The sequence below is a fragment of the Sabethes cyaneus genome, chromosome 1, assembly GCF_943734655.1.
Source record: "Sabethes cyaneus chromosome 1, idSabCyanKW18_F2, whole genome shotgun sequence".
Classification (NCBI taxonomy): Eukaryota; Metazoa; Arthropoda; class Insecta; order Diptera; family Culicidae; genus Sabethes; species Sabethes cyaneus.
The window spans coordinates 59,197,265-59,223,196 of record NC_071353.1 but is presented as its reverse complement, the minus strand read 5'-3'; the positions used below and the strand labels follow the sequence as shown (position 1 = coordinate 59,223,196).

Here is a 25,932-nt window from a genome sequence, read left to right as displayed (position 1 = left end):
CAAATTTATGGTGAAATGCATGATTCTAGCTTTGGAAAATTCACGCGCTCTTATTTAATATAGCTTTTCGTTACTTACTTCTTTGAAAAATTGATGTTTTGTAAATCAAATATAAAAATTTAAATTTAAATTTTTTGATTTTTTAAATTTATTCTTAGCAATAATGAATTAGTGGAGCATTCACCTAGAAACCATTAAAAATCAAGTTGTTTTCGCTATCACTTCTATCACAGTAAAATTCATAGCCATTTTGCCTTTGGTTCTAACTACTACACCATCGTCCTTGAAGTTTTGTATCGTTTTCGGCATATTGCATGAAATGATTTTAAGCAGCCATTGTTCATTGTTCACATTGTTGATATCGGGAAAAGGTATTTTTTAGTAATTGTTGTGAAAAGAAAGTGTTAATTTAATATCAAAGAATAGTTTCAGTTTGAATAAAACAGTTACCACCAGTGTTAATCATAGAAGGTTACATTTCAGTTACATTCTAGTTGTACGTAACCTTAGCCTTCGACCTGGTTACGGTATCGGTTATACGGTAACCAATATTATATCTGTTGTAGTCACTTATTTCTTATGTCGTCATTTCTAAGTTACACTGTAACCTATTTTCATTGCCGGTTTCGTTTCGATGTAACTTGATCGTTTTGACGTTTGAGAATAATCATCATTTGTTTACTTAATACCAATGTCTGGGCGGAGAAGATTCCAAGTACCATCAATTAAGTAAATAAACGCATTTACAAGAGCATTTCACAACCCGTGTACCAATTGATTATCTTTACCATTAGCAATATTCTTCAAGTCTAGTTTTTCCTTAATCCGTTGTGTTTACAAGGAACAGTGAACAAATTGTTGCGAAAATGTTACTAGCCGACTTTTTTTGACTTCGTAACTGCTCGTAACGGAAAATTAACTGTTTTGCGACCAGCAAGTTGATGACAGTTTGGAAAAAGGTTTCATTTGTGTCACTTGATAACTATTTGGTAACTCGTAACTGAAAGGTGACTGTTTTGCGACGACCAAGTTGTTGACAGTTCGAAAAAAAGGTTTCAATTTGGTCATTTGGTAACTACCTGGTAACTTTTTGAGATTTTTGTCACTAGAAAACTAAAAAGTAACTATTTTTAATTTTATGTAACCTAACTCGTTACAAGTATCCTAAATGTAACTGCTGTGCAACCTTTTTGTATTTTTTTATTTTTATGATTAGTTACAAGTGCTACTTGGGGTTTTGGTCAAAGTGGCGCTTTTTGACGAAAGAAGGGGAATTCCCCATAAAAAATACTTGCTACTTTGAGGGATACTCCTGTTGCTATTTGATATTTGGGAATGTCGATCATAGATGGTGCTAGTGTTCAGGCTAAATGTGAGGTACGATAATTTTTGTTGATTTTTCTTCCAAGAGTTATGTCTGTTGGTCTGTGGTTATACTGCATCTTCGAACATAAAATATTAGTTTAAATATAAGTTTGAACAGAAAGTGATGCTCTACATTGCCATTTCTGAGAGAGGTATTTCTAAGTCGTGGTTTAAGTCCCTCAGTTTGGTTATCAATTAAGATGTGCACTAGAACACATGTTTGAAGGAAATTTTGATCCCGTTTCTACAAAAACATCATGCAGATGCACAATAGGGTAGATGCTCTAGTAGTTGTGGTAGTATAAGTAGTGGTGGAAACTCGGACTATTCCATTATTTTACAAATTTTGATACCAGTTTGATAAGTATGGAATTACCAGTACCAATATCAATTGGTGGTATCAAACTACAGCATCTACCCTATTCTGCATCTACCCTATTGTGCATCAAACTGAAGCATCTACCCTATTGTGCATCTGCATGATGTTTTTGTAGAAACGGGATCAAAATTTCCTTCAAACATGTGTTCTGGTGCACATCTTAATTGATAACCAAACTGAGGGACTTAAACCACGACTTAGAAATACCTCTCTCAGAAATGGCAATGTAGAGCATCACTTTCTGTTCAAACTTATATTTTAACTAATATTTTATGTTCGAAGATGCTAATGCATTCATTCTCACTTCAAAAATGTGCTCTCTCCTTCTTTCATATCTGTCTGGTGGATCACAATATTTTGAGTTCAATAGCATAAAATCAGATTTGTCTAGCGTAACAGCGGAGTCCTGCATGGGTCAGTTTTAGGACCGCTTTTGTTTTCGATGTTTATTAACGACATTGGCGTAGCTAAAAATTTTCTCTGGACGGGGCCCAGGGGGTGCCTTCCAAAAAAAATTTTTCATTATGTATAAAAACATTGATCTTTTAGTAACTACACAAATATAATGTTTTCAGCATGAGTAATTAATTTATTTTATTAACTATTGCCGAGTCGGCTCATCGAAGTAAGGAGTAATAAGAGTGTTCCAGCGGAAAATTCTCTAACGCAAAACTTTTCAGTTTGCAGCTTTACGAAAATGTGAACTAAACTCGTAAGGACTACATACCGAAGCCTAGCATGTATAGAGACGAAGGATGGAATCTAATCATAGATGAACGCGACGTGACCGACAGGGGGAAGCAGTTCTTCGATGAACACCTCAATGGCGAAGTGGCAGAAGGAGGAGGAACGGAAGTTATCCTAGGAGTACCCATAGAATATAGTAATGTTCCAGCACCTGGTCTCCAAACAGTCATACATAAACTCGGGTTGCTGAAGACCAACAAAGCCCTTGGCAAAAACTGTCTACTGGTGGACATGCCAGAGGAATGCTAGCAACGGCTCTGGTCACCAATAGTACCTATAGCTATAGACAGATCTTGCAGAAATGTTGGAAGTACAATATGCCCACTTTTTATTAATTTCAAAGCAGTATACGATACAGTCCATCGATACAAGCTGAGGCAGATAATGCACTAGCACGGTTTTCCGGAAAACTGACGTGACTGGTCAGAGCTACATTGGGTAGAGTGATGTGTTTCGTGCGCATCTCGGGTACACTCTCGGGTCCTTTCGAGACGCGACGAGGGTTGAGACAAGGTGACGGCTCCTGCATGTTGTTCAACATCGCTCTTGAGGAGTGATCAGACGAGCAGGCATCGGAACGAGAGACATAATTTTTACTAATTCATAAGCTTTGCAGATGACTTTTATGTCATAGCCTGGAACTTTGCAACGGCGGAGGCAATCCACGCTAGACTGAAAGCTGAGTCTAGGAGGATTGGGCTAAAAATAAATGCGTCGATGACCAAATGCATGAAAGCAAACAAACGCCTGCCTCCCACGGACGGTAACCGTTGACGGGGACGAACTAGAAGTGGTAGATGAGTTCGTGTATTTGGGATCCCAGGTGACCGCAGACAACACTAATAGGGAGATCCACGGGCGCATTCAAGCAGGAAATCGGGCCTACTTTGCCATTCGCAAAACGCTACGATCAAGAAGCATATCCCGCCGTACGAAGCTGATGATGTACAAAACCCTTATTAGACCAGTAGTTCTTTATGGACTTGAGCCACCATGTTCGAGCGGAAGGTACGGCGGACGATATTTGGCAGGGTACAAACTGAAAACGCAGATTGACCGAGGCATATAAATCACGTGTTACAGGCACTGCTAGGAGAGATTCCCATGGTACATCTGGCGAAATTCAGCAGGCTGCGGTGGGCCGAACACGTCGTAAGCATGCCGTTCTCTTTGACACCAGGAACAGGGAGACTCAACGTGCAAGATTGCTTGACTAGGTCGAAAGTGCTTTGCGACTTCTGGGACGACTGGGAAATTGGCGACGAGCGGGCCAAAAATCACGTTGAATGAAGACGACTGTTTGAAACAGCATAAGCCACCTCGGCTCTAGGCTGCTGACGACGACAACAACTGTATGTTTGCAAAAATACATCTACGTAGTGGGAACATATACACTGATTTTTTTTCTGGTTTTCAAATTCCAGTGGGGAAAATTTGTGGAAGGGGCCTGGTCCTCCAGGCACCCCCTCTAACTACACCAATGATTAACGATCTTTGTTAACTTCCGACGACGCATCTGGCTTTTAGAGCACAGGACAATTGCGGGGCTTGTGAACGATCCCACTGACTCTATCTAGCAAGCACCGTATAGCCGAAATTGTTAGACCTGCATCGTATTTCGAAACTAACTGGGCGGTCAACCTGATGAGTGGATTTTACACTAAAATATTTAGTATCTTGTCTATTTGAACAATTATCTCGAAGACAAAAATCACACACCTCAGTTTTCTAAAGTGCGATAAAACAATTTAAAAACAAATGGTTTATCAATGTCACGTAGTGAATAAGTTCTGAACTAAACTATTTGTTCTAGGTTTGATCTATCACAAGAACATGTTTACTACAGATCTTGTCTGTCTGATTTAGCAGAAAGGAATTAATAAATTTAAGACAAAAAAGTTGATTATTCCCGAATTTAAGTCACCTAGCGAGCAAATCCTGTATTATTTTAAAAATCTCGTATTCGTGAATATTTTTATGGAAGGATGCAAAGTTCTACGTGGTAAAAATTTCGTGATATAAACGTCACAAATATAAAAAATTAAATTTTTTCGATCTATTTTGACCCCCTCCCTACAGAAGATTTTACTTACTTACTTTAGCAGCCGAGAGCCGGGGTGGCTCTTGCCATATCAAGAATTCCTCTACGTTATACTCGGTCCTGGGCTACTCGTCGCCAATTCGTTGGGCGTCTCGACACACGAAAGTCGGCTTCAACCTGGTCGAGCCATCTAGCACGTTGTGCCCCTCTATTCCTGGTGCCGGAGAGGTTCCTGAAGAGAACGGACTTCACTGCACAGTCGTCCGGCATTCTTGAGACGTGGCCGGCCCACCGTAGTCTCCCAACTTTCGCCAGGTGTACGATGGGAATCTCTTCAAGCAGTGCCTGTAGCTCGTGATTCATACGCCTCCGCCGCTTTCCGCTTTCCGTTTGTACCCCGCCAAAAATAGTCCGCAACACGTTTCGTTCAAATACGGCTGACCAGAGATCCCAAATATACGAACTCATCAACCACTTCCAGTTTATCATCATCAATAGTCACTGTCCGTGGGAGGCAAACGTTGCTTTCTCTAGAGCCTCTTCTTACCATATATTTGGTTTTCGACGCATTGATTTGTGACCCTATCCTACTAGCCTCCGTTTTTAGTCTGGTGTAGATTGCCTCCGCCGTTTCAAGGTTTCTAGTAATGATGTCGAGGTCGTCTGCGATGGCTAGGAGTTGGCTACCCTTGCTGAAGATCGTTCCTCTCGTTTCGATGCACGCTCGCCGGATCACACCTTCAATAGCGATATTGAGTGCAGAAGATCTGCCCCTATTATTTTTCTTGTATGGATTCATCACTGCGCGCACTGGTCGCGACCAGTATCGTTGATCTATTATAGTAATGCTCGGGTGTTTGCTGTATAACCTGTACTGCATTTCTTTTTGTAATACAGTTGGATTTCGAATTTGGCAATAAATGCGTGTCGTTTATGTTGCCAAAATCGAGACCCTTTTTTGATATGAAAAAATTGAATGTAAATGCGTTAGAAATTGAGAAAATATTATTAATCAACGATTGCAATAATTTTATGCTTGAAAAGTCCACCGAAAGCTATCCGTCCGGTGCAAATAAATTTTTCGCAACCTGCGGTAAGTCGTAGTCCTACGGCAATATAAATATTATTGTTCGAAACATTCTATAACAGTAAACTTTTTTTAATGAACACGCTGAGGGCATCATTTTTGCGTCATTTAAAGCATGTATGCGAAAAATGAGTGATATTTAAGCATATTTTTGTAAGGGAAATATTTAGTGTTGCCAAAAACGGATACTTTTGTTGCCAAAATCGAGGCATACCAAATTGGAAATCCTACTGTATTCGCTAATGAGTGAGCGGTGCACTCAAAAAAATCAGCACGTCAAGTTTACGTGAAAACATAGGTAATTCTCATCCATCGCACTTTTCATGTAACATTCACATGAATTATTGGTAACTCGCACTCATACTAACTAGCTTACGTGCCTTCCCGGTAAAATTTATCAACTTTCCCATTAACTAGTACATGAAGTTCATGTAAGTTGCTGTACAGAAGTTTACATGATTTTTCACGTGGATGCGACGTGTCGATTTTTTTGAGTGTATGCTTATTATTGCATGTATTGGGTTTACCCTCCCTAGAAAGTTAGCTCTACTTTACCAACACGTTCCTCACTGCCAGTAATATCACATATTAAAGCTGTCGCTGGTGAGGACTCATTGCGTTCCTGTGACCAGGGCTTCAACCGATCCTTTTTTTCTACCGTATTCACACCACCGCGCATTCAAATTCATACCGTCTGTTTAGTGGTGGAAGACGAACGCTATGCATAACGCCACTAGTAGCTTGGTCAGTCATTCCTCCGTTTTGAATGGTAGAACGAATGTATTTTAAACTTTTTTAACATTTTCGTTTCGATCAAGTTACTTTTACCGTTTGGATCAGCGAATGACTCAAACGATTGGCAGTCACCACGCTAACGAAAAGCAACCTCGCTATCATATGATTCAATACTACAAAAAACAACCACTACATGTGTATGAAAGAAGTCGGTCGGACTCCGTCCAATACAATCGAAAATTTGCTTGCGTTGGACCGACTCCGGGTGACAAACTATTACTGTGAGCAGCCGATTTGGAGACAAAAACAGAACCGAAAAAATACGTCATCTTATGCTTCCAGTCAGTTTTCAGTTTAGATTCTTCCATATGAACGCAAAGCGGTAGAACGGCTGTTTACTTTTCTTGAGAGGCCACTTGAATTATAAGACGGCAGCAGCCAGCAGCGCAAGCGGCAGAATGACTGGATTCAAAAAACAGTCAAATGGTCGTTCAAAAAGCGCAAGTTGAATGCGAAAAGCGTACGCATTAGCGCAGTCACATTCAACCTTTTCAACTGAAACTATAAGAGTGACTTTTGCACTGTCAAGAGGCTTCATCGGGGTAATATAGAATTCAGCATGAAGGAAGGATAAATGAAGGGCCTGAGAATAAACCCAAAGTCATTTGACTTCGAATGGTCTGATTCCACAAGAATGGCCTGAATGGTAAGATTCGAAACTACTTCTGGAAATACTCCAATTTGTGTAATTGAGTAGCCAAGCTAGGAGGTGCGTGTGGTTTTCAGTTCCTGATCTTACAACTGTAGTTATAGGCAACCATTGATCCATACGACTTTATTTTCCAGTGTTGTAAATCTGGTCGAAATGCCATTAGTTCACACCGAGGGTCCGGAGTTTCATTCAACCTTTATTAGCAAGGATATTCCCAACGTCTGTCAATAAATCATTATCTATATATACGAGAGGTCCACGCTTTCTTCCTCTTCCGTGATTTCAAGAAGATGTATGAGGTACCGATTATTTCTGGTTCCATTTAATTTCTTGGAACTCTCTCTGCGGTGCAAGCTGCGCAGTTGGCCTGGCCGTTGACAAGAAAAATGATTGATTCAAATAATCCTCATTTTCCAGGATGCTTTCAAGAATTGGCTGCGTTAGTGTGAGATTAGATTGACATCCATTTTGAAATAAATGAGACTTTTGTACTTCCAAAAATTCTATCACACATCGTTAGTTAAAGCTCTCGTCAACCAGATTACACACCACATTGGATGTTTTGTTTTGGTACTCTTCTTATTTCCATGATAAATAGTAAACTGCGCTGGGCAGTAGAATTATTCTAAAAACTTTCGCTCAGAGTTCACCAAAAGTAATTGTGAAACTGTTAGTAACTGGAGTGAAAATAACACTTAATGTTTATCTAACCAAAAATGATTCAAACTGCGTCTAGAATGCAATCATTTTTAAGGTGAAACGGTACTGAAACCAACATGGCCGGACATCCTATATCCTATATCCTCACAAGGACGCCATTTTTCCGGCCATGTTGGGATTCAGTACCGTATCACCTTAAAGTAACAAAAGTTAAAATACTGGTTGATAAAAATCAACTTGGTAAACTTGTCCGAAGTAACCCGTTTCATTTGTAAAATGGACGCATATTTAACATAACAGGATTATTTGTTCGAATGAGTTGTTATTCTTAGCCTTAATTGTAAGACAAGGACGGACCAGTGAAGCTCAGAAAAAGACATTGTTATTTGAGCTAACTTTTGAAAGATTCTGCAACAAATGTTGAGCGGAGCTTAGAATTGTCCAAAGAAACCCGGCACGACGGTATGTACTTGATGCATCAAAACTAACCTCAATTTCCGCATCAAACAAGTATGCTTGATAAAGACAATCAGTACCACCCAATGACGAAAAACAATCAATAAATGAGAAATAAGTATCTCGAAAGTTTATTGTATTGTCAAACATGTGAAATATTGGAAATTTACCGGAAGTATCTTCACTTGAATCATGATTAATGTCCATCTTACTTAGAATGTTGCAGTTCATCTTTAGCCATACATACTTAGAACCGTTTCGTAGTTTTTGTTCACGTCAAAGCTTCACATATGTTCTCATGAGCATGCGGCTGGCCACTCATTGCTCTCGAGTGAACTCGTCACCGTCCGTTGGTTCCGCGCCGCAGCTTTGATATCTCTACCGGATTTCTCTGGTTGGGTGATCTATCCGCTGTACCGTGGGCTCGGTCAGTTCGTCTGTGTCGCTTCGACGAGTAGCACTGAATCTTTTCTCCTTTCAAAGTGCGAAACCGGGCGTCGTAGGCAGAAGTAATAATATTAGTGAAGTTAGGACACGGTGAGGATTTTACACGGAAGAATAAACCTCACAACACACAGTGAGTGATTGTTGATATCTAGCTACAATTCGGTTTTTATCTGAGATTCAATCCTGTCGTTGGTATGATGACTGTCTGCTTACATATAGGCGTTCCTCGTGCAAAACCTAGTGCGGTACCGGATAGCAATATTGCAGCAAAGTTGCACGGATCCAAGCCGGTTTAAATTATTCAAGCAATACCAATAATTACTCAAAATTTAGAAACTTCTCTATTCGAAGTTTTAAGGATAATTACTAACACGGCAATAAGTGTGAAGGATCATGAATCCTGAAAAAGTATTTAATTTTGAATTTTTGAATGCTCGGTTGATACAAGGACAATCGGGACGAAAGTGGAATTAACCTCAAATATTCCAGTGAGTTCGAATGCCGGTAGGTCTGCTTGATTAAAATTCTGTTCTAGTGGCATATTGCGAATTATACATGTTGAGAGAGAAAGGGACGAACACATGAATATAGCGTATCAGGAAGAGAGCAGAATGAAGATTCCGTGGTGGCGGCGCTCTGGTGATTTTTACTTTTTTTTGCAATCGTTTTATCATCCGAGACATGATGATGCTGTTGGGTATCTTTTGCATCCTTTTCCTCTAGATTATTAAAGTGCGATTCTACAGTAGTCGGCAGGAATGAAAAAATGTAAGGAAAATATATCAAAAGCCTCTCATTTTGCCGAGGTTTGTGAGAATGTTCAATAGCCTGCAGACAATAGGTTTCCTAACAGAGACAATAGAACGGTGTTGATGTGGATTCGATCTATTGTCGAAATTTTTACGGTTATTTGTGAACAATTGTAAACGCAGGGCGTAGACCAAGCGATATCATTAGCACGTAACCACGAGTCTGGAAAGTGATATCAGATACATACAAGATTGTGTTGTAATCACCTAGCAGCGAAAAACTGAAGTGTGTAAATTAATAAAGTGTACATTGTTGACCAATCGGCATGCCAATTTCGTTGCGTATGTTTATCGAATTGCTGAAACTAAATGTTTACAATTTTTATCCTGCCTGTTTTCATAGTTTTTGATAATATGCAAATGGCTTTGAAGTGGTTTTAAATGCAGATGCAGGTACGATTGTAAAAATGATTGTAAATAGTAAATAACTTGATTATATTGATAATTTGGCAAATATTTGTGTCTGTATATGTGTTTCGTTCCAACAATATTTTATGTTCTCACTGTTTTCGGAAAATGGAATTTTATTTGTTACGATTAGTGAACAACCCGTCCTTTAAGTATCAATTATGTTGTTAAGTAAAACTTCTCATTGTTTTTTAGATTATTGCAGAAGGATGGATAGTCCTGATTTTTTTTAAATTAGCGAATAGAGTTTATAGATCAATGAATGATTGAAAAATAACGAACATTCGTGGTTACAAGTTTCGCTGAAACAAAAACAGTTATAATATGCCGATTTATTAGAATTTATTAGCAAAATTTCAAACGAAGCTTGCAATGAATAATCTCCTGGCAATGGCAAATAGTTCAATTTTTTCTGCCTCAAAGTGCTTAATGATTCGGTATGGTTTTTCAATAATACCAGATAAACAACAAATCGCGTATCTTCAGATTGGGAAGTAGTTGACGTATAATTTACTGAAAAATTTGACAGATTTAGGAAAATAATTTTTCTTTACAATTAGTCATTACGTCTTGGAAAATCAAATTTAGGAAATTCTAGGAGACCTCGACCTTTTTTGTACGATTGCAAAAACTATCATTTGTTTTTCCTGGTGAATAACCCTCTGGGTTAAAACCACTCTAATATTATAATAATATCATTTGTTATATTTAAATTATAAGTCACTATTATAATTAAAATGATTTTAATAGTCAACAGATTGCGGGTAAAATAACTGTTTATTCCGATTAATCAGACTAGTTGTGTTAAAAATCAAAACAGTCTATTTTAAAGCATTCCGCGACCGCTATTAACGTTGCTACTTTTCTAGCTTACTGTGCCGTATGAAATTTGTTTTTATATTCTAAATTCACTATTTTGTGTCTAACGCATCCAGCAACAAATGATTGCATTCCTTGAACAAATCATTCCCCGAATTGATCTCAATGCAGGATATCGTCTTTTTGACCTTCTTGGCAACATCTTATCGTCGAAAATGTTCTTTTCTTTTCTTCATACATGGGTTACACTCGTGTAGATGATATAGACTGTATATCCTGGAGGACGAAGATTAACGTTTTACGAACAAAATTTCTAAAATAGTGGAAAAGAATATACATATTACAATTGATAGCAAATTATGCATCATACACGATTATTGGTACTTTTAACGGTCTCATGTCATAGTTTTCAACAGGTGTTAGCAATATGCTGCAGAACTTCACTTTGCACTGTGCAGAATTTTATTGGCTTTAAAGCAAGGTAATATGCCGACGGCTTTACAATACCTTTCCGACAGTGATAAATGCAGCAAGAATGGTGACCAGAGGGCCAACAACGTGGTTTCACGCCTAGTTTGAGAGCGTCCTTCTTTCTCTCCCATTTGCAAGCTTCGCTCTTTTCTATGTCTGCAGTATGCTGGCTCCTGATTGTAGTATCGTCCTCATAATGTACATACTGCTATCCCGACGTGTATATGTACTCACATACACGTGCTACATGCAAGACATCGTCAGTAGCCCCAGTGCTAGAGGTCGAAGAGAATCATATGTAAATTATGTGCTGCCAAAGGTTTCCTAGCCATCAGTGCTTGTCTCGCATGTTCCCATGAAAGTATTTTCAAGTTGAGCTTTAGCACAAGAGACTATATCGGGTTTTCCACGATGGACATTTTCGAATAGGAACTGGTCGGTTGGCGTGTTAAATGCGTAGTATTTAGTTGTTCGTCTTCTTCGTCCGTGCATATAGCCGTACATCCTTTGCCTGCTTCCGTTGCGTGTCTCGTACTTTGTGCAACGTCAATGCGCGGGGGCATCTTCTGTGGCGACATGCGGAATTTTCGACTCAATGAGAAATAAAAGAAGAGTAAAACGAAAGTAGAAAGCTTCTAGAGTAAATTAAAAACATTCTTTTGTAAAGAAGCAATTGCAGAAGGCCTTGGAATCCTGGAGTCTCTCCGCGAATATAGCAGTGAAGAATCCGTTTTGTACGAAACTCAGCTTTAAGGACATTAAAGCGTCGGACGTGCGCCTGCTGAAGTGATCGAAAAGAGAAGCACGGGAAGTGAGTAACTGTGTACTGTATGAAGGAGAAGCTTTGTATTCTCGAAGTGAAACCTACAATAACGGGAGAAAAACTGACGCTGTACCGGTCGGGAGAGATGCCCTCATTGCAACAGGTGAGTTGTTTAACTCTGCGGAGTCGTTCTAATCATAGAATTAGCAAATTAAATTATGCCGGCTGTTAACATGAAAAGGTGGTTAGAAGCAAAGGACTTCTCATCGCAAACCGTTTACTGGTTTGAATTTGATAGATTATAGGGGTACCTGGGGCAATAAGCACCGCCGAGGCAAAATGCACCCTCTTAGTTTCTAAGCTAGCACACATTTTAAAAACAAAAAAGGAATTCTCCCAGTTAAATCGATGTATGCTTTGGCTGCTGTGTCAATTAGGCCGTTTTAGCTGATAAGGAAACGTAAATAATAACAAAAATATGTTTTTTATAAATAACCTATAACTTTTTGCTTCGTTTCGCTAACAATTTTAACTGCACCAACAATATTGACCACCGGTAAATGTTATAATTCGAATAATTATGGTTGGAACTACACAATTCTGATTGAACATCGGAAGTTTTGACATTTAATACTTCCGTTTTAACCAGGAACACTTTTTGTGTAAGTTTGGGGCAAAATGCACCCTAAGCAAACATCCTTTATTCACTTTGTTTCTTTTTAAAAATTGTGCCGCTTTGAGTAAGAATATGAGACTTACTCAAGGTGGCTTTTCCCAATCTAATCACAATTCATTAAGACTCACTGTCGGATGAAGTAAATAAATAAATAAATAAATAAATAAATAAAAAATAAAAAATGATACGCAATTACGTCCGAATATCTAATATGTTTTCTGGTACTATTAAATAACTGCAGTCAGCACTGGCGTGTCTTAAATGCTGTGGCCTCGCTTAGGAAATGTAATCACAGCATTTGGTAAAGACCAGAATCAGCATTGTCAGTTAGCAAGCACGAATTGTATTACAGTTATTGAATTTATTGAATAAGTTCCTATTAATTGATACAAAACATGCATGGGTGCATTTTGCCCCGGCTAGTTGCGTTTTCAGACCTTTGACTCAATATCAAAAATCACTTTGCACACCTTTTTCGCAAAGGTTTTTTTTGTATAATAGCTCCTAAAACTTTGACCTAATATTCATGAAATTATGCTCAGTATATAAGATTGGTATTGGCTTTAAGCTTTAACGAGGAAATACCATGATTTCCTTAAACGGTGCATATTACCCCAGGCTACCCTACAGTCATACTACATACTGCATAAAAATTCTCATGTACATATAGTAGAACTTGATTTTACGTTTTTTGTATGAAACCGACAAATATGGTATGAACCATTTATTCGTTGCTGTTTCGGAGACTGCTTGTCTAGCCGAAACAGTGAAAACAAGTGGTGACAAAATCGAAAAAAGTGACTTGTAGACAGATTTTGCAAGCTAGAGCATGTTGGTACTACTAGATATTTTGAAATAAAAATGTGTAACGAAGGCAAGTTTTATGTTTTAGGCACGTGCTGTTTAGCTCGTCAACAATGCATATAAGTTTCAATAGCAGGCTTTTGCAATGCATTCAGTATTTCTAACATAACTGCAATTATCGTCTCAGTAATCGAACCCTAATATTCGCAAAATTGTGTTTGTTTTATATTTTGACCTAAAAATGCTGACATCGAAAGCTTTTACAGCTAAACTAATTAAAATGTGTTATTAATGTACGAAATTTGTTCCCATAGCGATTCTAAATTTGACACTATATCTGTTCATTATTGCCCTATTACAGCAGTCGACACGACTCTGTCGATCATTACATATCAATCTGTTGCATGATTGGGACTATTTTTGTTAACTGTGAAAGACCGCTGATATATCTGGAGTAATTATATCCTGTAGTGCTATAAACCTTATCCTTGAAAAAGGAGTTAACTTATTCAAGAACATCATACATCGCATAAAGATGATGTTCTTGAATAACCTAGCAAAATTAAATGGATGAAATATATTTGTTCTCATCTTGAAACAAAAGATGGCGGATATTTGATTGACTATGAAACTAACGCATTTTTATCAATGTTTGAGAATACAAAATACAAATATATGTACCTTCGAGCATTTCCCTCTCAAAAAATGTATCTGCATTCAGTTATAAAACATAAGATTACGTTGATCATGTTTATACCAATAAATACTACGACTTTGTTGTTACCGAAAATTGAGCTTCAGATATAAAAGCAACCTACTACAGTGAGATTTCGAATATGGCATGGTTCGATTTTGGCATGCCTCGATTTTGGCAACAAAAATATCCGTTTTTGGCAACATTTAATATTTCCCTTCCAAAAATATGCTTAAATATCTCTCAGTTTCCGCAAACATGCTTTAAATAACCAAAAAGTTATGCCCTCAGTGTGTTCTTGAAAAAAAGTTTGCGGTTATAGAATATTTCGAACAATAATATTTTTATTGCCGTAGGACTACGTCTGACCGCAGGCTGCCAAAAACTTATTTGCACCGGACGGATAGCTCTTTGCGGGCCTTTTAAACATAAAATAATTACAATCGTTGATTAATAATATTTTCTCAATTTCTAACGCATTTACATTCAATTTTTTCGTATCGAAAAAGGGTCTCGATTTTGGCAACATAGGCGTCACGCATTTGTTGCCAAATTCGAAATCCTACTGTACAGCTCGGACTCCCCTAAAGTTAGAAAATTCCTTTCTTACGATTTTTTTCATTGATGATAATAATGATGGCTGATCGTGATGATGGTGATGACGATGATTTTGATAATGATGATGATGATTTTTATGATGATGATTATTTTGATGATGATGATCATGATGATGGTGATGGTTTTGTTGATGATGATGATTTTGTTGATGATGATTATTTTGATGATGATGATGATGATTTTATTGATGATGATTATTTGGATGATGATGATGATGATGATAATGATGGTGATCATGATGATGATTTTGAGAATGATGATTATTTTAATGATGATGATGGTGATGATTATGATGATGATGATGAATTATAAATCATATCACACAATTTAAAAATTGGTGCCATTATCTGCATTACTCGCTGTTAAAAACACACAGGAAAGGAATTTCATTCCTTTAGGGAGGTGAATCAGTATTTGTCATGCTAGAATCATTATCTAACATGAAAACTATAACATTTGTGTTTAAAATAAATTATTGAAAAAAATGATTTTTTTTCACCTGGATAATCGAGTCTAAAAATCCTGATAATTGAATCTCCGGATAATCGAGTCCGAACAGTATAACGCCAATAAAATTTCTGGAGTGAGCGCTATAAATTAAACTGCTCTTTCTTAACACGTTTTTCACACTTTCACTACCAAATACACTCAAGTCGCTTTTTACGCAAAGAATACTTGCCGCGTAAATCAAAACTGCATAAATTCCGAAATTCGCGTAAAAAAACCGCGTAAATTCTGAAATTCGTGTAAAAAACCGCGTAAATTCCGAAATTCGCATAAGAAACAAACCGCGTAAAAAGCGACTTCAGTATATATAGTTGTTGAATAGATTTAGAAAGCACGAGTTAAAAAAGCATATAAATTTATATCTTAGGTAAAAGCAAACTACAGGTTATATCAATTACCACATCGAGTCACTGGATGCGTAAATTAAGAGAGTTTATCTATGTACAACAGTAATCGAATTCGTTTATATTTTATAATATACAGGCCGGACTCGATTAACCGGGGATTCGATTATCCGGGGAATCCATTATGCGGGTTTTTTTAGACTCGATTATCCGAGAGGAAAAAAGAAATATTTTTTTTTCAATGATTTATTTTAAACTTTAATGTTATAGTTTTCATGCTACATGATGATTTCAACTTGAGAAGTATTGATTCACCTCCCTAAAGCAACAAAATTCCTTTCTTATATCCCTTTTATCGGCGAATAAAGCAAAAATTAATCCTGCGATAATGGAATCAATTTTTTTACTTAAAAATCATCATCATCATCATCTTAATCATTAGTAAAAAAATTACAAAAAAGGAATTTGTGGACTTTAGGAAAGATTGATCAATAATAAAAAAAACATTTATAATACCTAATTATTGAGAAACAGAACATACAAAAAGAATATTGTACCAAAAAAAAAAATCATCAGTGGAAAAAATGGCAAGAAAGGAATTTTCTGACTTTTGGCAAGATAGATAAATAATAAATAAAACATTTCTGAATTTGTACCATAAATGATGATTCGATTATCCGGGTGATTCGATTATCCGGGCTGAAAATAAAAATGAACACCCGGATAATCGAGTCCGGGCTGTACTAGCTAATCCGGCAATCTTAAACTGTGCAGTAAATCTTGGATTTTGTAAGTTTCTGGGGAGTTCAACGAGGCGATAGGCGATAGGCGATAGGCGATTCATTTTGGCAGATACATAGCTATGAAACCATGAACCCATACACAAATTTTTAAATTTTCCTCACAGTAAAGTAGAAAACAACTCCCCCCATTGGTACGCGAGATAAAATAAAGCTGATAGCTTTTAAATATTCGCCGTGGTTATATAACATTTCGCCGAAACCAAATTCTCGGTGGATCATAACGCGAAACATTGTATTTCGCGGAATACCATTTCGCGAAAAATCTTTTCGTTATACAAAAACTCCTGCATGCTAAATATGGTTTCATTTGCTTGATTAGTTCTCAAGTTATGCAGAAATGTGTGTTTCATTTGTATGGGAGCTCCCACTTCCTGAGGGGGGAAGGGTCTCAAACCATCATAGGATCCTTTCCCGGGCTCAAAAACCATGTCATACAAATTTTCACACCAATCGGTTCAGTAGTTTCCGAGTCTACATACAGACAGATAGAAATTCAATTTTATAGGATAAATTAGCTGACCCGACAAACTTCGTATTGCCACAAATTAAACTGTGTTGTACATAAATCGTGAATCTCGGATGACCTTTGTTACAATCTCGAGTTTTGCAAGTGTCTGAGGAGTTCGTGGATGTTTTAATATACAAATTTTCCTCACAGTAAAGTAGAAAACCACTCCTCCCATTGCTTAGCCTGATAAAATAAAGCGGATTGCATTTAAATATTCGCCATCATTACAAACCATTTCGCCGAATTCCGTTTTACGGAACACCAATTCTCGGTTGACCATAACGCGGAATATATAGTTTCGCAGAATACCATTTCGCGAGAAACCTTACGTAGGATGTACCATTTCACGGAAAATCTTTTCGTAGAAAGTACCATTTCGCAGGGGTGACCCAACTGAAGGAAAGTAATAGAGGTCAGTAGATCTAGGAAAATAAATAAACCTAGATAGAGATGATCTCTACGGGGAGCTGTCCCCCGCAGTGGCGCAGTAGATCTAGGAAAATAAATAAACCTAGATAGAGATGATCTCTACGGGGAGCTGTCCCCCGCAGTGGCCGGCACTTCCGACGGAAGGTCGCCGGCAGCACTCACGGCCTGTGGTCGTCTCGCGCTGAATTATCTAATGTTACCATTGATAGTTTTTGGTGGTCTTGTTATTGACTAATGTTTTATGAGAGTTTAAAATTTTTCGAGTTCGATTAGTTTTTGATTTACGCAAAAACTTCTGTTTAATTTGTATGAGAGTCCTTATCTCCCTACCACATTGCCGTCATATGCAAAAGTGACGTTAATCCATTTTACACATTTTCCAGTACAAGCAAAAAACGAAAACCCTAGGCAATTTCTAAGAAAAACCCAATTTCGGAATTTGTGTTTGTACAAATGGTTTATTTTGATGTACTTCAGCTAACCATCGGTGATTCGTTAATTATTTTGTTGATAACGTGAAATCCAAGCGCTAACGTCACTTTTGTGTGTACAGTAGGATTTCAAATTTGGCAACAAATGCGTGTCGCCTATGTTGCCAAAATCGAAACCGTGCCAAAATCGAGACCCTTTTTTGATATGAAAAAATGGAATGTAAGTGCGTTAGAAATTGACTAAATGTTAGGCCATTACAAATATTTAAAAAAGTTTTTGTCCCTCCGGTGTTGGGCTACTGAAGGGGGGTCGAAAAAAAACAAAGAGAATTTTTTAATCGAGCCAAAAAAATGGATTTTAGCCATTTTTAATTTAAGTTTAAACTTCAAAACCAAATCTATTCTTGCTTTTAATATATACGTTGTTAATTTTCATGCAAAAATCTACGAAAAAAAGACAAAAACGAAAGATAATTTTTTTGGCCGATTTTCGGAAATTCCGCTGTTTGAATTTCCATTTCTATTTCATGCTAGAAGCGTTAACTGAACTCGTACACTCATTTTCCAAGTTTTTCAGGCTGTAGAGCCCACAGACAATTAATTTTATAAAAAAATTTAACTCATATCCTACAAATTATTTTTTTGCCCCCCGATTTTTCAAGCCAATTTCCAAGGGGGGGGGGGTGACAAAAACTTTCAAAATGATTTGTAATGGCCTATTAATCAACGATTGCAGCCTTTTTATCTTTACAAAATCCGCCAAGAGCGTGCAAGTAAGTTTTTGACGACCCGCGATAAGACGTAGACTTACGGCAATAAAAATATTATTGCTCGAAACATTCTATAACCGCAAATTTTTTTGGTGAACACACTTAGGGCAATATTTTTTCGTCATTTAAAGTATGTATGCGGAAACTGACTGATATTTAAGCATATTTTTGGAAGTACAATATTTTGTGTTGCCAAAAACGGATACTTTTGTTGCTAAAATCAAGGCATGCCAAAATCGAACCATGCCAAAATCGAACAATGCCAAATACGAAATCCCACTGTAAATGCAAATTCAATTTTTACGTTTCGCTGCAAAAGTGACGTCGGCGAACAAAACGACAGGGCCAGCATGCAGATGTGGAATTTTACACGTATGGTGTCTTTGCATAAGTTAATTAAAAAAATATGGTACATCTTTTTAACTCATCATGGTGGTCATATATCCACCTATTAGGGTGATAAAAATCGATACAAAAAATATGGCATCTTCATAAACAATTTGGAACACATTAGAATAAGCAACTTTGATGAATGCTTCAAATCTTTTGTAAAGTATAATGACTTTGAAAAGCCCTCATTGTATAACAATAACTTTGCAGATACTTTCCTCTGAGCTTTCAAATGTTCTAACGAGTTATTCGTTATGTTAAAATACATACTTTTTCTGACGACTGCTTATCGTTAGGATGCATCCGAAATCCCAAAATCACTTATAGGCGAATGTTCTTTCTATCCGACATTAAAATACTGATTTTTAAAACGTTGCCGAATACATTCACCATATTGAAGCTTTTTAAAAATACCGCCCAGCTATCTTCGAGGTACGATGCGGGTCCAGCTAGTTGTCGTATGTTCGAAACTCGGCTAGGCGGTGCTGCTAGATAGGCAGTAGGATTTTTGCACTAGCCCCATATCTGTCCTGTACTCAAACAGCCGGCTGTGAAGTCTGTCGATAAAGAAGGGTCAAGTATTAGCAAGGCGTTTAAGCCCAAGGCTAAAAAGCTTTCTAAAAAGTAACTCTGAAACCAACTTTTATAGAGACTGATCATATATAATATATATTAAATTATTTCAATGTTGAATTTTTTACGCACGTACAATTTGTTCACAATACTAAGTTTGTGGCATAATCAAATCGCTGTTTTGCAATAGTTTTAGATATTTTGCACATTACCCGAGAGGAAATGACCAATTTCCGATCCAAATCCCGTTTTGCGGGGTATCAAATTTGTTGTTTTAACTTACTTATTGGCAACCATCACATGCATTTCTGGCCATATTGGAAAAATTTGGATGTGTTTCGGATGTGTCTTAACCTGAGTAAACATTAAACAATCAAAATATTAGACTAATCTCAAGTTTTTAGTCTTGACCTTGAAATGAGGTCATACATATATATTAATATTTTTTTGAAACGATGGTTCTACAATTGATGAAGGGACGGTAGGGGAAAGAAATGAAAATGTTTGGTGAATGTGGGGAAGAGCGGAAAGGAAGGGGGGGGGGGGGGGTATTGGTAGCTATGCTTAACAAGTAGTCATTTTGACTCCTACCTTTTGTCCAATGCTGGAGGGTGCATGAGTCGAACCAAGCTGTAATCTAAGATTACAAGATATACATGATTTGGCAACCGACCTGATCTACTCATGGGGCAAACGGAGTGCGCCGTTCGTGACTACCGGGACTGTAAATGGGAAGCTATATCTCAAGGAGTGTCTACAGAAGCGTCTGCTTCCTCTGTTGAAGCAACACGAGAGCGCTATGATCGTCTGGCCGGATCTTGCTTCGTGCCTCTATCCTGGCCTCTATTCTGGAGTGCTACGAAGCCAATGGGGTTACTTTCGTACCCAAGGAAATGAACCCCCACAACGCACCGGAACCAAGGCCCATCGAAAAATACTGAGCTATTATCTAGCAGGCACTACGGAAGCATCCCAAGGAGGTCAAATCTGAAGAAGACCCGAAGAAAAAGTGGATTTCCGTACATAAGAAGCTGCAGCCAGATGTTGCACAGAACCTTATGAGTGGAGTTAAGTATCAAAGTTGAATGAAATAAATATGCCAAAAGCAAACTAATAGGTTATATTTTATTATCTGAAAGTTTGAAAAGGATCGGTCAACTAGGTAATTTTCTACAGCGTTTCATCCGTGGTGAAATTTGATGTGGGACACCCTTTATTTGGAACGGTTCTGATTTTCCCTGCAGCCCCTGATATCTATTATAGAATTTTCAACAAAAATGACTGACGTTTGTAGGTGTGTGTGCGTGTAAGTGAGGGACAATCTGCTTGCCGTTGCTTCGCCGCCTTTACCGTTCGCCGCCGTAATTCCGTTTGGTCGTTGTCGACCGTCACGTGTTCTGAGGTCTATCTGTCAGAACCAATCCACCCAGCCAGCACCAACTCGTATATCATTGTACGAAAATTATCGTAAATATTCGATTCGAAAAAACGACGACTGACTTGTTGGACCAGAATCGTACCCCGGAGCTAACTGGCCGTCGTCGATGGTTTCCGATGCTACAGTAAAGATTTGTATAACGCGGTGGGTGGTGCTGTACGCCCATCGCGATATCTCAGCTGTCCATTAACCAATAAAGTTGATTTTTGGTAGTTGACTGGGTTATACCACATGCTAACAATGTACCAAAAATCAACTTTACTGGTTAATGGACAGCTGAGATATCGCTATGGGCGTACAGCAACAAACACCGCGTTATTTCACCTCGATTTTATCATTTCTTTTAATATTTCTTTTTGTTAATATTTTAGTAAAGTGTGAATATTTTGTGAGTAATGTATAAAATTGAAAAAACAAAGTGACGTAACCACCATTTTGCTGCAAATGTGACGTGATAGTGTTAATTGTTGATGTTTTCATTGAAAAAGTGACTCAATTCACCTAAAAGTGCGATCTTCATTTTCTCATATTTAGAAAACAATATTTTGAATAATATTTTTTTGAAACGATGGTTCTACAATTGATGAAGGGACGGTAGGGGAAAGAAATGAAAATGTTTGGTGAAGGTGGGGAAGAGCGGAAAGGAAGGGGGGGGGGGGGGGTATTGGTAGCTATGCTTGACAAGTAGTCATTTTGACTCCTACCTTTTGTCCAATGCTGGAGGGTGCATGAGTCGAACCAAGCTGTAATCTAAGATCCAACTGGATTCGAACCCACAACACCCGCCCTGGCGGGTTCAATTTTCAATTTTATATATAGTTTTCGATGAAAATGCACTGTGAGTTCTCAACAGCACAAGCAAAAGCACTGCATAAAACACCATTTGGCAAAATAAAACCATTTTTGACCAATTGGCGTTTACGTCACTTTTGCATCTGACGGCAGCACAGGGGTGAAGGGTCTCAAACCATCATAAAATATTCCTGCCTCCAAAACCCCCCACATGCCAAATTAGTTCTGGAGTTATGATGAAATTTGTATTTCATTTGTATAGGAGCTCCCCTCCTCCTAAAAAGGTAAGGTCTCCTATTCATCACAAAAAAAATTCTTGCCTCCAATAACTTTCACATGTCAAATTTTGTTCCATTTGCTTGATTAGTTCTCGAGTTATGCAGGAATTCGTGTTTCATTTGTACGGGAGGACCCCTCTAGCCATCGTAAGAAGCTTCCCTGGCCCCAAAAGCCCCTATATGCAAATTTTCACGCCTACGTTTGCTATTTTGCGATGCAAAATACACACCAGTTGGCCAGTTGGACCAGTTGTACATACGATTGTTAGCTGGAGGAAGTTGTTTAAAACATAAAATATTTGTTAATAAAATCGCCACTTGCTGACGAATCTCTCCTCTGCGCCGGCGAGCATGTCCTCCTCGTACTCGCGTTTTTTAAGGTAGTGGGTTTTTCCGCAGCTGTAGTCTCTCTATACCTTTCTCTATTTTGACGTGTAGTCGCAATGAGCATGTGATTCCTGGCCTGATTCTTCTCAACTGTCATTCTCTGGCATTCGGTATTAAACCAGGTGTTACGCTGTCTTCCACGCGGTGTGCCTACCACCCCTCTCGCAGTTGTTTCAATGGCACCGTGGAGGTTCCTCCGCAGCCCACTTCCTTTCTTCCCGCTGTTCTGCGAGTCTTTGATCAAGCTTTCTGGAGAGTTCCGCTGTCACCGTTTTCTGCCATCAAGCGCTGGATGTTGAAACGTAGTGTCCTCACAGTGCGAGCATTCGCCGTGTTCGACAACCTTGCGCGAATTTTACACACGACGACCACAATGGTCAGAGTCGATATTTGCTCCCTGAAAAAATCGTACATCGATGACATCCGAAAAGTGTCGACCGTCAATCAAGACTTGATCGATCTGAGAGTTAGAGTCCCTATATGGATCCCTCCAGGTGTGTTTCTGAGTATTCAGACGTGGAAAGTAGGTGATGGTCGTGGAAAGTAGATGAAGGCTATGTCTTCCAATGACAATGACTAGGTAACATTGAGAAACTCTCTTTGGTGTCCCTCTCTTTTGATTATAGCGGCGACATAAACGCATTTTGACCAAAGTTTTTTTTAACGAATAGCTAACTTGTGACGCCAGCAACCGATTGATGCAAATCTGATGTATTAAAGTGCCTTTGCATCGCCGTGGTAAGCGAAAGAGAACAGACCCGAAGAGAATCTCTCATTGTTACTTAGGTCCTTTTGAAAAGTTTCGCGAGAATTCCTCCCTCTTGATCTGCGCATTTGCATTATGTTTTGGGTACTCTCCATAGGTCCTATCATAGAAGTCCATAGGAGTATTGTAGTACTCGCCCTTAGCATAATCGGATTTATTATTTGTCGGGACGTATACGTTGATTAGGCTGTAGATGAAGAATTTGTCCTGAATTCTCAACACACATATACGGGGCTCCATTGGATACTCGTTGGTTTTGCTTTCTCAACACTAAAAAACCGTATTTATATTCTGCCTTGCTACCGCCATTGTAGTAGATGAGATACATGAAAGAAGTGCTTGATATGGTCTACTGCGCGGAACTTCCTTTCTCCGGAATTTGGCCATCGAACTTCCTGAATAGCAGTGATCTCCACTACGAGTTGGTGTAACTCTCGTGTAAGCAAGCTAGCTCGTGCCGGTTCATTGAGAGCTTTGACATTCCAGGTACCAATTTTCCAATCATTATTCAATAATTGTTTCCTTGTACTTTGCCGTGTCCTAAGCCGGTTGATCGGTTCCGTATTTCCATTTTCGTTTTTCGTGGTAAATGGTTCCGGTTTACTACCTTATCGGGGTCGCGATACCTACATCACGTTCATGGATCTAACATCTTGGATGTAGCTTGCGGGATACATCGTTTCATATTCAGTCACTCGCTCCGAGACAGACGCTGTTTCAGCTGTCCTTGCCTGGGGAACAAACGCTCCACTATGTACATGAAGCATTTCCACGTACAGTCATCGTTCGTCATCATTGACTAAGATCTTTCGTGGAGGCGCTAGGTAGTGAGTCAGAGCTATTTTTGATGCTCCTTCCAGATAACTTTCCCCATTTCATACCCTAATCCACATCAAATGTAATCTTCCTGAATTGAGTACTGCATTTATTTTTCCATATATGCTACGAACGTGGCCTTGCGACCACAGAGCCTCCCAAAATTGAGTTATAAGATCGCCTTATCTACCTAGGACATATTAAAATAAAAATATTCACACTTTACTAAAATATTAACAAAAAGAAATATTAAAAGAAATGATAAAATCGAAATGAAATGACGCGGTGGGTGTTGCTGTACGCCCATAGCGATATCTCAGCTGTCCATTAACCAGTAAAGTTGATTTTTGGTACATTGTTAGCATGTGGTATAACCCAGTCAACTACCAAAAATCAACTTTATTGGTTAATGGACAGCTGAGATATCACGATGGGCGTACAGCACCACCCACCGCGTTATACAAATCTTTACTGTAGCATCGGAAACCATCGACGACGGCCAGTTAGCTCCGGGGTACGATTCTGGTCCAACAAGTAAGTCGTCGTTTTTTCGAATCTCGAATGGGCGGTGCTGCTATATTCAGTAGAATCGTTGAATTAACCCACGTAATGGCCCTGTACTTTAAACACCGGTTGCGAAGTCTATCGAAGAAGGGTCAAGTTCTTAAAGACGTTTATACCCATGGCTTTGCTTTGCTTTGCTAGCGACGTGGTACCTATTATCGAAAGTGGGCCACCCAGCTAGTATTTTTATATGTATATTAAAGTTACAAATGAGAATCACGTACCGGTATATATCCAACTTAATCTTATTCAACACGCAACAACGCTTATCCGTACCAATTTGGGGGTCATATATGCACTGAGCAATAATTTTAAGTGATACACTTATATAGGTATTTCTATACGATAAGAACCGATCAAGCTTGACTAGCTTCTTAGAGCTATACAACTTTGTGCTGAAAATCGTATGTATTATAAGCGATGGAATATCAACTTGTGCGTGCTTTATTAGGGTTTATTTACGATTCCGAATTTGTTTGAAGATATTTACGATAATTTTCGTACAATATATACGAGTTGGTGCTGGCTGGGTGGATTGGTTCCGACAGATAGACCTCAGAACACGTGACGGTCGACAACGACCAAACGGAATGACGGCGGCGAACGGTAAAGGCGGCGAAGCAACGGCAAGCAGATTGTCCCTCACTTACACGCACACACGCCTAGAACGTCAGTCATTTTTGTTGAAAATTTTAGAATGGACATCAGGAGCTGCAGAGAAAATTAGAACCGTTCCAAATAAAGGGTGTCCCACATCATATTTCACCACGGATGAAACGTTGTAGAAAATTACCTAGTTGACCGATCCTATTCAAACTTTCAAATGATGAAATATAACCTATTAGTTTGGTTTAGCCATATTTATTTCATTCAACTTTGATACCATAACCGTATGCTCACACTTGACGCTTAACTCCACTCATAAGGTTCTGTACAACATCTGGCTGCAGCGTCTTCTGTACGGAAATCCACTTTTTCTTCAGGTCTTCTTCAGATTTGACCTCCTTGGGATACTTCCGTAGTGCCTGCTAGATAATAGCTCAGTATTTTTCGATGGGCCTTAGTTCCGATGCGTTGTGGGGGTTCATTTCCTTGGGTACGAAAGTAACCCCGTTGGCTTCGTAGCACTCCAGAATAGAGGCCAGGATAGAGGCACGAAGCTAGATCCGGCCAGAAGATCATAGCGCTCTCGTGTTGCTTCAACAGAGGAAGCAGACGCTTCTGTAGACACTCCTTGAGGTATATCTTCCCATTTACAGTCCCGGTAGTCACGAACGGCGCACTCCGTTTGCCACATGAGTAGATCGGTTGCCAAATCATGTATTTCTTGGCAAACTTTGAAAGTTTCTGCTTCTTTATTTCCTCAGGAACATCAAACTTGTGCTGGGCGGTGAAGAATAGTAGCCCCGGAAGTTGCCGAAAGTCCACCTTGACGTAAGTCTCGT

General features: G+C 38.6%; 1 protein-coding gene across 1 annotated transcript in view; it reads left to right on the top strand.

The window, feature by feature from the left end:
* Positions 1–11,966: 11,966 nt before the first annotated feature.
* LOC128745725 (cytoplasmic polyadenylation element-binding protein 4) overlaps positions 11,967–25,932 on the top strand; it is a 51,595-nt gene continuing 37,629 nt past the window's right edge. The window contains exon 1 of the mRNA XM_053842804.1: positions 11,967–12,062. Within this exon, the coding sequence (XP_053698779.1) occupies positions 11,967–12,062 (96 nt within the window). The remainder of the gene's footprint in view (positions 12,063–25,932) is intronic.